Source organism: Phaethon lepturus, unplaced genomic scaffold (genome assembly GCF_000687285.1).
Source record: "Phaethon lepturus isolate BGI_N335 unplaced genomic scaffold, ASM68728v1 scaffold6738, whole genome shotgun sequence".
NCBI classification, from domain to species: Eukaryota; Metazoa; Chordata; class Aves; order Phaethontiformes; family Phaethontidae; genus Phaethon; species Phaethon lepturus.
In genome coordinates this window covers 1-11,384 of record NW_010558172.1, presented here as the reverse complement: position 1 = coordinate 11,384, position 11,384 = coordinate 1, and the positions used below count along the sequence as shown (strand labels likewise).

General features: G+C 43.5%; 1 protein-coding gene across 1 annotated transcript; it reads left to right on the top strand.

The window, feature by feature from the left end:
• Positions 1-1,266: 1,266 nt before the first annotated feature.
• POGLUT1 (protein O-glucosyltransferase 1) lies at positions 1,267-9,369 on the top strand (the record flags this gene model as incomplete). The annotated part of the gene is made up of 7 exons (XM_010292960.1): positions 1,267-1,388; positions 3,645-3,704; positions 4,724-4,823; positions 5,612-5,670; positions 7,803-7,970; positions 8,475-8,531; positions 9,148-9,369. Coding segments are annotated over 7 exons (723 nt in total), but the record flags the coding sequence as incomplete, so codon positions are not given.
• Between the last annotated feature and the right edge of the window lie 2,015 nt (positions 9,370-11,384).

Sequence of the window (11,384 nt, the reverse complement as noted above, 5' to 3'; positions counted from 1 at the left end):
GTTGGTGTCATCTGCAAACTTACTGAGGGAAGGAGCAGAAGGAGCAGATCATAGAAGTACACACTCATTATAGTTGGAAGGGACTTAAGGAGGTCACCCAGTGTAGCCCCTCACTCAGAGCGGGATCAACCAGATCAGGGTGCTCTGGGCTGTGTCATTCCCAGCTCTGAGCATCCCCAAGGACAGGGCATCCACAGCCTCCCTGGGCACATGCCCCAGTGTTTGACCTCCCCAAAGAATGAAACCTTATTTCCCAATATCTAATTGGAATTTACCCTCTTATAATCAAAGCCTATTGCCTCTCATTCTGTCTCAGTGCACTTCTGAAAAGTTTCCCTCTATCTTCTCTAAACTCTCCCATTAGGTAGTAGGAGACAGCATTTAGATTCCCCCAAGCCTCCTCTTCCTGTGCATGAACAAAACTAGTCCTCAGCCCCTGTTTGTATGTCATGTGCACCAACCTCCTAACTATGTTGGTGGCCTTGGACCCTCTTCAGTATCTCTAGGTGACAGATAGATGGATAATTGGATAAAAGCTTATTACTAGTACAAGGAAGTAACCTATAGTCTGGTTTCATGAAAGAGTTTAGTCTTAAGTGCTGGTTTTCCCTCTGATTAAATGCGAATTTAAGCATCCAGATAGGACTGAGGAACTGAAATTCTTCCATGATGTGCATATTTGTTACAGTGAATTTTCAAGTGATCTCTAGGAAGGCTGGAATGAACTGAAGTGTTGAAAGGCTAAATGTCAAAGTCTCTAGAAGTGCCTCTATCTCTGAGGAGGTTATAATTATTTTTACTGATCAAATTATGATCAGTAGAAAACATTTGTAGCTACACATAGGCATAAGTCTTTAGAAAGGTGAGTGGAGCTCAGGTATTCTGCTGTTTACTAATCAGCTATACCATGGAACTTTTTTCATCTTATTTTCTAACGTGAAAATCCCATGTTGTCATGCAGCAAGACATAGCCTTTTTTAAGTCATTGAAACATTTGGTTGGAAAGGCCCTTAGGAGGTCATCTGGTCCAGCAGCCCACTCAGAGCAAGTATGCATGCTGAAATACACTGGCTTTTCTGTCTTGAGTTGTCTTCATATGAACTGCAGCAGCACCATGGTGACCACAAAGCTCTCATGGCTTCTTATGGAACAGTAACAGAGAAAGCTGACAGAATTCCCAGAAGGGGTGTTCATTGCTGGTATGCTCAGTCAGTAAACTGAAGTAAATATTGCCCTTACTCTTTTATTATTCTCCTTTTTCTTAAGACGCTTGAATACAATGATATCATGTATCCTGCCTGGACATTTTGGGAAGGAGGACCAGCTGTTTGGCCAATTTACCCAACAGGTTTAGGGCGCTGGGACCTCATGAGAGAGGACCTCAGAAGGTATGTTTTGGAAATGACTATGTGGGGGGGGAAGTTTAATGGAAGACAAACTCGGAGTAAAAGCCATCTATCACTGGGCAGCACTGGGCCAACGTTGAAGTCTAAGACCATAGGGCTCTTGGCCTGTGATCTGTCTTGCTGCCTCTCATTGGCTACATACCACCTGGTATGGTGTGTAACTGGTGTGTAAGAATTCTCCATGGAAACGTTGGATGATGTTACTCGAAGTTATAATTAGCTTCTCTGTTTCTAACACTTTAGTAAGGCATGCAGAAGACAAAGTGTACACATCCTTCATGCTGTCAGGGCCAGATTACTATAATTTTCGGTGGGGTAGGGTTTGTCAATAAAGTAGCAGTTATCTTTTGCCTGCAGAAATCTCCCCTGACACATGGAAATATTTTCCTTTATTTCCAACTACTTCTTTAGGAGCTGTGGTTTTTTTTCACTGCAGGGATGATCCAGGATGTTTGTATAAGCTTCTGGAAGGGTAAAGGAAAGCCTTCTTTAGATCTGCTTTTACTTGAGTGTTATTGTGCATTAGAGAAACCTGGAATCGTTCCCAAGAATCAAGAGTCATTACTGGGCTGAGAGTAAGACAGAAGACGTTTCAGACTGGCAGTCTTTCTTTTGGCAGGATCTTTGACAGTTAGCAAAATAAGGGCTGTTTCCCCATGGAGAGTGACAAACAAAGTGTGCAATAGTGAGTGAACATAGAATCAGAATAGAATCAGAATCATTTAGGTTGGAAGAGACCTTTAAGATCATCAAGGCCAACCATTAACCTAGCACTGCCAAGCCAACCACTAAACTATGTCCCTGAGCACCAACCACATCTTCACGTCTCTTAAATACCTCCAGGGATGGTGACTCAACCACTTCCCTGGGCAGCCTGTTCCAATGCTTGACAACCCTTTTGATGAAGAAATTTTTCCTGATTTCCAATCAAAACCTCCCCTGGCACAATTTGAGGCCATTTTCTCTCATCCTATTGCTTGTTACCTGGAAAGGAGACTCACACCAACCTCACTACAGCCTACTTTCTGGTAGTTGTAGAGAGTGATAAGGTCTCCCCTCAGCCATCTCTTCTCCAGACTAAACAACCCCAGTTCCCTCAGCAGCTCCTCATAAGGGAGGAGACACCTCACCAGATTCATTGCCCTTCTCTGGACATGCTCCAGCACCTCAATGTCCTTCTTGCAGTGAGGGGCCCAAAACTGAACACAGTATTCGAGGTGTGGCACTCACCAGTGCCAAGTACAGGGGCACAATCACTTCCCTACTCCTGCTGGCCACACCATTTCTGATACAAGCCAGGATGCTGTTGGCCTTCTTGGCCACCTGGGCACACTGCTGGCTCATGTTCAGCCAGCTGTTGACCAGCACCCCCAGGTCCTTTCCATCAGGCTGCTTTGGATTGACATAGAAACATAACAAGAAAAAAAACACCTTGATGTCAATCACTTGACATCAGAATGCAAGGTTAAATGTTTCCCTCTTCAAAATCTGAAGATCTATGGGACCAATCATAGCTTAATGTGATGTAATACAATGAAGGTCCAAAGCATTTTACTTATCCTTGCTTTCTCAGAGAAGCCCAGTTGTGTCACTGGGTTACAAGCAGATGCAAAACTTCACCTGCGCAGGTCAGTTTTGAGATCAAGACCTAAATGTCAAGCCAGGTGCAACAGAGAAGTACAACAAAGAGTTCCCCAGAGGGAGGCAGGTGACTGTACTGACAGAAATAAAACATGAGAACAGCTACTTTGAAGGACTTGGTTAGGTTTAAAATGAAAGTTATTTGGGAAGACAAATGAACCCCTGTTTTTTAAATGCAAAACACTAGATGGGTTTTTTATTTGTTGTTGGTTATTTTTAATGGGAAATGACTAGTCATTTTGCACTATCCTTATTCAATGAAGTACAGAAAAATAAAGCAACAATACAAAAAGTGGATTCAAATTTTAGGTAAATTTTAATACCCCTAAAGGTTTGATGAGGGGCTTTTGTGTAATTCATTGTTTTGACTGAAAGATACTGTGAAAAGTAGCCTATATCATGTTGCCTTAAACACAATATTCACAGGAAAACCTGTTTCATTGGACCTGGCTGAGAGTTTTTTCTGCTATAATGAAGAAAGTGATTTCCATCAAAAATGAAGAATAATAAAAAGAGATCATGCTGTGAAAACTGATGAGAGCGCTGTTTCATGGTTATATTAAATCATTTATTGCCATGTATAAACAATATTTTCAGATCTGCAGAAAAATGGCCATGGATGAAAAAAATCTCTAAAGGATATTTCCGAGGATCCAGGTGAGCATATTCTCCTGTAACAGGAGATGCTACAACATATGACATGACAGCTGTCTGTATGCAGAAATTTCAGTATCTCCAAGACCTCAACAAGTGTAGCCCAGCATGTACTTTTTAAAAGTAAGGAAAGTGAGACATTTTGTACAGCAGCATTTCACCATTAGTGATTCTCCTTAAGAATTGTCATTTGCAACTCTTTCATAATAATATGTCTAATATTGGAAACAGAAGTTGTGATGGATTTGCTACGTTATTTCTTAATGAGTAAAACTGTCACACTAGGAACCAACTTGTTTTGTTCTGTGAAGGGAACAGCAGGTGCATGACACAAATCTAAAGATTTTATATTGATGTGCGTGCTTCTTTCCAGTGTGAATACTTTATTCTCTATGCAAGTACTCAACAGTGAATCAACAGCTATTCTTGGATTAAGTTACCTGAGCAGTGGGGAACAAGAAAGTAGATTATTTTTGCCCTCTCTCCAGTGACAATGTGAAAACAGTGTTAACCCCTACTCACTTTTGTTCCTCCAACACTTTGTTCTTCCTCCATCCCCAGTGGGGGTGGATTTGATATCTTACTAGGCAGGCTCAGGAGATGATGAGTGAGCCCCAGGGATGTCATAACCTTGTTTATCAGCAGTGTTTTAAATTAGTGTTGGAGGGATCAAGTGCTGAAGGTGCTTGGCATCTCTTCGCTCGCTCTGACTTAGAAAGGAGTCAAACTATTTCACAGCCATCAGTATAAGGCCTGAAGGAAACAACATCTCTGCTGATTTGTCCTGGGAATAGCTTAAATAATGCTATTAACTATTCAGTAAGTGAAATAAAGAACACATAACTCCTTCTCTTCTGCTAATACACCCTTGGACAGAAATACACTGTATAGTAGGCACTAATAATGTTTTTGGGGGACATAGGGAGGTCAGCCTCATAAAGAGACAGGATATTGAGTCCTGTAGTTTGTTAGCTGTGTTGAGTCAGGTGGATTGGCAATGACTGATAGCATTTCTTTTGCAGAACAAGCCCTGAGAGAGATCCCCTCATTCTGCTGTCCCGAGAAGACCCAGAACTTGTTGATGCTGAGTACACTAAAAACCAAGCTTGGAAATCTGAGAAGGTGCGTGGGTGTTCTCTGTCTCCTGAGTGTGAAGGCCAGAAAGGGGTAGCATTGCAAGATGGCTTTGATGATTGAGATGCATCTTGTTGGAGAGTTGTGGGTGATCCTCTAAAGTGGGGGAGGCTTGTAGTTCCTGTGATGGCGGCATCTCTCTGACAGATGAAAGGAAGGAGTCTCTAGGGCCTGGCAGGTCAAACATTTTTCTTCCATCTACAGTTTTTGTTCCAGGAAACCAGCACACATAAGAAAATGAACTGTGCCAATCCCCTTGTCTTCCATTACAACAAAATTAGCCAGTTCTTCCCCTTCCAGCTCTGAGCTGCCTGTGTGCTGTCACACAAGGTTTTTTAAACTTTTTTCTGTCATCTCCATTTCTTGGTCTTCTTGTTGATAACTTTCTGGTAACTGTTGCTAGTAACTTTTTAGTTCCAGACTTAGTCTACAGTCCAGCTCTCTCCAGACAGTCTTGGCTAATCCGGTTACACTCGGCTTCACATAGTCCCATTGTCCCAAGCTGCTTTCCACTCTGTAGCTGCCAAATAAACATTATCATTTAATGTGTTTGTGCTGCTGTTTGCCTACAGGCAATGTGTAATTTACTGAACTTTTTTTCTTGCTTGAAGGGCTGGGAATTCTTCATAATACTTATAAAAGCCCACCAGAGAAGGTTTTCTCAGAAGTGGGAATGGAGAGGTTTGAGACTTTGTTTCTAACTGAGAAGGAAAACAAATATGAAATCACCATATAAAGCTGATGATTGTGGGTTTTTTAATTCTTTTTATTTTAAGGACACCTTAGGAAAGCCTGCTGCAAAGGAAATTCCACTGGTTGATCACTGCAAGTACAAGTAAGAATTTTGATTAGTAAAGCTGTTCAAGGGCTATGGGTTATTTCTTTTCTTGCATGGTGTAAGATCTCATTTTATTTTAAGGTCTAATTCCAGGAATCAGCTCCATGCAGACAAGAAAACTTGTGAACAGACTTCAGGCAGTTGAAAATTTGGGAGCTTAGTGTGGCCTCTTCCAGTGCCAGCTTTCCCCTGTTGGGTCAGGAGAAGTAAAGTGCTTTGGGGAAAGTAAAGGTCTTAGATCACTAATAGACATATAGATTGAAATTTTTATTATTTTATTTTAATCAAAAAGCCTTTCTATCAATTTTTCATTATATTCCTGTACCAAGCTTTGTGTTCAAAATTGTTTTTTTGGTGCTACAGTGATAGCATTACTGTCTTCAAAGACAGAAGGAACTATGGAATCGTTTATGCATGCTGGGGCAAGTATTGCCATTGGATGTATATATTAAAGGAGAGAACCTGAAATATGGTTGAGCAGATATAGTACTGATTCATACTTTGTATGTGGTTTGTGAAAATGTGGTTTTGATTTACAAAGGTTTTTATTTTTTAACTACTTTAGGGAGTGTTTTTTGGCATAATATTCTTGTGGGTTTCTGTGTAAAAATATAAACTCTTAGTGTGTATGCGCTTGTATGTCTTGATTTTTTTTTTCTTTTTCTTTTGCTTTAAAATGACTTAGTTACGATTCTACCAGCTAGAATCTGCTGATAGAAGAACTCAGTCATTTGGCTGGATCTGTTTTTGTGCAAATGTTATTGACTTGTCTCATTTGATATTTCACTAGACTGTTGCCCAGATTTCTCCCTTCTGTTACATGCAGACTTCCCAACTCTTGATGCCTCCTAAGGCCCTCCTACAGTATAGGCTGAGACATTCACGCACACTTTTGTCCTAGCCCAGGCTCTGGTAGGGTCAACATGAACTTCTCGCTGCTTCCTTCAGTTGTAGGCATTATAGCAGGCTGTCTGAGAGCAGCCCTCAATGACTTGGCTGAGGTCACAGATGGTGGGAGCTGTGTCTGGAATGGGACAGAGGCATTTCTTCGCTTCCAGACCACTGTACTTGTTACATCTCTATATGTATTTGTTGAGTTCCTACTACAACGAGCTCCTCATCCCTGCCTTGAGTTCCTAGGTAATACAAAGAATGCAAAGTAATTTCAGATTTACTCCCTTGTCGCTTACTGCTGAGCTAAGTTTAGCTAGAATTCCCATCTCACCCCAAATATATGTAATATATAATCCCCATCTCACCCAAAATAGCTTCATTAAAGGAAGAACTCCCTTCCCTCAGCCCAAAATGTTTGACTTCAAAGATTAGTTATATGTACTGAGGGGTTTTACCCACAGGAAAAACAGCTTTCCATATAATTGGAGAAATGTGGGTTTAAAAAAGCAAGCAAGTAAGCAAACAAACATCCCTCTGAGATACAGTTTGCTAAGAGAAATCCTCCCCCAGTCAAGCCCACTTTACTAACTTGGCAGAAAAGACTGAAAACAAAATTGTGGATTCTTTGTTATCTGCAAAGTCCATCTGTTGTGTGCTAGCCTGTTTAACCTCCTAGGGTTGCATTCCCAGATTCAGATTAAAGCAGGATCCCAGAGGAAAAAAAAACCCAAACAAACCACAAAACAAAAACCTGACTGAGATAGATGTGGCAAAGCAGAACAATGAACAGAAAAGCTCACCACAAGACAAGAGAGAATTGGGAAAAAGCTCCTCCTGGTAACAGACTCTCTGAAGTGAAGAGTCACAGGACCAGCATCCAAGTCGTGACCTTCCATGCCTTGTTGGCAGCTGTCCATGAGGCCTCTTTTGGTATGTCGCAGGCAGGTGTCTTTATCAGAGGTAAAGCAGCATGCCTTGATTTTCAACCTCAGTTTTGACAGGCAGCGGAAACTCACCTAGCACATCCTTAACTTAGCTCACCTTTCCTGAAGTGAGGAGCTTCAAATAAATGCCTTCCCTTTGTTTCAGCAACAGGTGCTTGGCTTAGTGTGAGGGTGACCCCCTGGCTGCCCATGAGGGAAGGCTGGCTGCTACTTGGAGACCAGTTCCTTGGTGCATTCCCTTACAAAATGGCAGGTGTAATCAGGTCCCTCTCTTTGCTTCTCCTTTTAAAGGTATCTGTTTAATTTCCGGGGAGTGGCTGCCAGTTTCCGGTTGAAACACCTCTTCTTGTGTGGCTCACTCGTCTTTCACGTTGGAGAAGAGTGGTTGGAGTTCTTCTACCCCCAGTTGAAGCCTTGGGTCCACTACATCCCAGTCCGATCAGACCTCTCTAACATCAGGTGTGAGACCCCAAGTGTGCTCAGCGGAGCGTTGTGTGCCACAGGAAAACAGTGCTGTGTTTGGGAAGGCGGTTTGGTTTGTGTTATGCTAAGAAGTGCCTCCACTCCTGGGCATCTCCTAGACAAAGGCTCTTGAGGTCATGTCCTTTTCCCTTTATTCCTGCCCCCAGAGAATCCTTTACTCCTATTACTTGGAGAACACACTTTCACTGGGGTATGTAGGTCTGTCGGCCTTACTGAAATCAGCAGGCACTGGGCACTTAAATTTGCTAAAGAGGAATATATTGTGGGGCCGAAAATGTGTTAGCTGCCACATTTCAGCGTGCCATCCAGAGCCGGTACAGAAAAACTGAGAATGGCAGGTTTCTTCTGTGCTCTGAAATGAGGAGCACTTGTCTCGCTCACTTGTGGAGGATGAGATTAAGGATCTACAACAGTTTAGCTAAGGGACAGTGTTCTCCACTGAGCTAGTTGTTTTCTAACATTTTTTTTTTTTCATTATAGGGAGCTGTTGCAATTTGTAAAGGAAAATGATGCCATAGCACAAGAAATTTCAGAGAGGTGAGTTGTGTGTCCTTTCTGGCTCTCGGGCACTCTTCTTCCAAAGCATTTTCTTAGGCAGCTTTTGAAGGGGTTACCTATCAAAGACAGCCTAGTGTTAATAGGGTGCAGTATAATTGATCTTCTGCGATAACAGCAGGAGGGTTGGAGAACTTGTAACCCACAGGGGGAACCGGAGAACAAGATTGTATATGCTTAGGTCTTTGGTTCGGATGTGACCCCACTGAAAGCTATCAGAAGTTGGGAGCTTTTGTCTCAGTATGAGGTGAGCTGACCCCTGGGAACGGTGTCTGCATTGTAGAGCATTACGTATCCAGGCTGGCAGCGGCTGGCTTCTGGAGCAGCATGCATCAGTGCTGCTCAGGCTCTATCCGATATGTGAAATCTGATATTTATTATCCCAGATAACAAATACCATCTTGAGGATAACAAAAGCACTGCAACCGTCAGAGCTGAGTGAATGAAAATTATGAAATTGAAATAGATGGTACAGAGCAGTGCATGTTGTTTCTCATTTGAAACACAGAAGAGTGAAAGCTGATACACATGTAAAACAAAACCAAAGACTCTTGTAGGAACTGGAAATTGGTTCTGACTGTGCTTTGTGTGTCTCTAGGGGACGCCAGTTCATCACCGAGCACTTGCAGATGGAGGACATCTCTTGCTACTGGGAGCATCTGCTCTCTGAATATTCCCAAGCCTTGACTTACAACGTGAAAAGGAGGAAGAGCTACAGCGAGATCACTTCTGAGTGGCCGAAAACAGAACTGTAGAGATATCTCGTTTTTTCTCTTCAGCTCAAACTGATCTCTCTGGAAATCTGAAGATTGGTTTATCTTATTTCTTGTTCTCTCAGACTTCTTACCCTTTACACTAGAACTGCAGAGAACAGCAATAGGCTAACTTGGAAACTGCTCCTGTACGGTGGGAACCGCTTATATTGTCACCATAAGAGTGTTAAGTAGAATGTTGGATTATGGCCATTTAATGGGGTGGTTAGGGTGGTGCCTGGAAGAGGGTTATTAGCATTTGGGACTTACTTAGACCTGTCTTGGAACAATCCTAAATCCCATTCTGTCAAGAAGAAGTCTTTCTGATAATTTTTTTATTTTTTACCAATTCCTCTGTACTCACGGGTAGGGTACACAGACTGTCAGCTATGCTGAGCTGGGAGATGCATTCCCCTCCCCACCCCGCCCCTTTTTTTTTTTTTTTTTGCAAATGGTCACTGTTTTCTCACCTGTCTGATAGCACTTGGGATATTAGGTGTTCTCTGACAGAAGCAGGTAGTGGGATTTGGCATAACCTTTAGCTTAGAGTTTATGTCAGGTTTTAGAGGTTGATGGTAAGGCTTTGTTGTGCCATCGAAAGGACAAATGATCCTTGCATAATTAAACTACGTACCTCAGAGGTGAGCAGCAGCTGATGATGCTGCTGCCACGGTGCTAAACCTGAGTAGCAGACGGTGAAGAAGTTGGTAACAGACAGAGATGGTTCATCCTTCGACAGATGAGCTGGGTGCCCGTGCAGCCATGCAGAACTCGGCCCCTCTTAACCAGCTCTCACCAGTCGGCTGGCCAGACATCCTAGGACTCTTAAGAACCCAGAGAAAGTATATGCAGAGGTAGATTCAGCTCTTCTTTTTTCCAGATGTTGACAGATTCTCTGCTCTGGTCCCCTTCTGTAATCGTTCTAGGGGGTTTTTTGGGTTTTGGTTAGTTTTTTGTTCTGTTTCTTGTGGGGTTTTTTTGAGGCTGGTAACACACCTGCACACTTCAGTATTGGCTTTTCTTTGCCATAGCTGTTACGCTCCTTTTCTATCTCCTTCAGTCTGGGTGAGGGACTGTCTTCAGTCACACAGTGGCAGCTACTCCTCACATTACTCACTTTGAGTTCGGTCACATGTTGCTTGTGCTCGCTGCATTTATGCCCGCCACAGGCTGGCTGGGCCCAGAGGGAGTGCAATTTCAGAAATGCTCTGTGGCCCCTGAGTGGAGAGGCCTGGTAGGAAGCAGCATCTTCTCTGGCATCCAGACAGGCGCTCAGAAGAGGGACCCCAAGAGGGCCGCTGCTTCCCAAGTGAGCACCCTTGATGAGAAAGCGGCCACAAGGCATAGGAAGTAGCATGTTCATGGGAGAGAATGACAGCAACAAGCTGGTGGCCGCCTCTGGTGTCGGTTCAGACCAGAGAAGAAGAAAACACTACCAGGGACGGAACGCTGTGCTCGCGCAGACACGCGTGCGCTTGCGCAGAGGCCTCACAGCACTGCCAAGCCCCGGTGTGGGGACCTATTCCTCGAGAGCTGGTGGCTGGAGCAGTGCGCCGGTTACCTGACTGGCACTCGGGTTCTCCCAGCCTGCAAAGGAAACAAACGCGGGGATTAAAATAGCCTGGTTTCTGAGGAAAAGAACCGTGCAAGGGGTTTTCTGGGTTTGTATTTTTAGTCAATGGAGAGACAGCGCTCTGAGAAACTGCAACAGTCATGTATAATATTTTTAAACTGTTTTTAACAAAGTGCTTTTGGAATAAAAGAAACAAAGACAAAGTGGTGTTGGATGCATCATTGCTTAGTCAGAATTGTCATAAAAGATCTGGATAGCCCCCAGCTCTTTCCCCCAAGATGGTGAAGCGTGGCTTTCTGTTTTTTCCCCTCTTTCACTGGGCTACTTAGGGTCTCGCTGCTTCCGGCCTTGGGTCACCGCGGCTGGAATATTCCTCTGGTCAGTCGCCTGTGTGAAGGGAGGACTTTTATTTATTTAGTCTTTTGTGCTCTTAGAGGGGCCGAGACCCTCGCCTCTGCCTGGGGGAATCCGGGCGCTCCCAGGGGGGCGGCCCGGCGCAGTCCGGCCCCG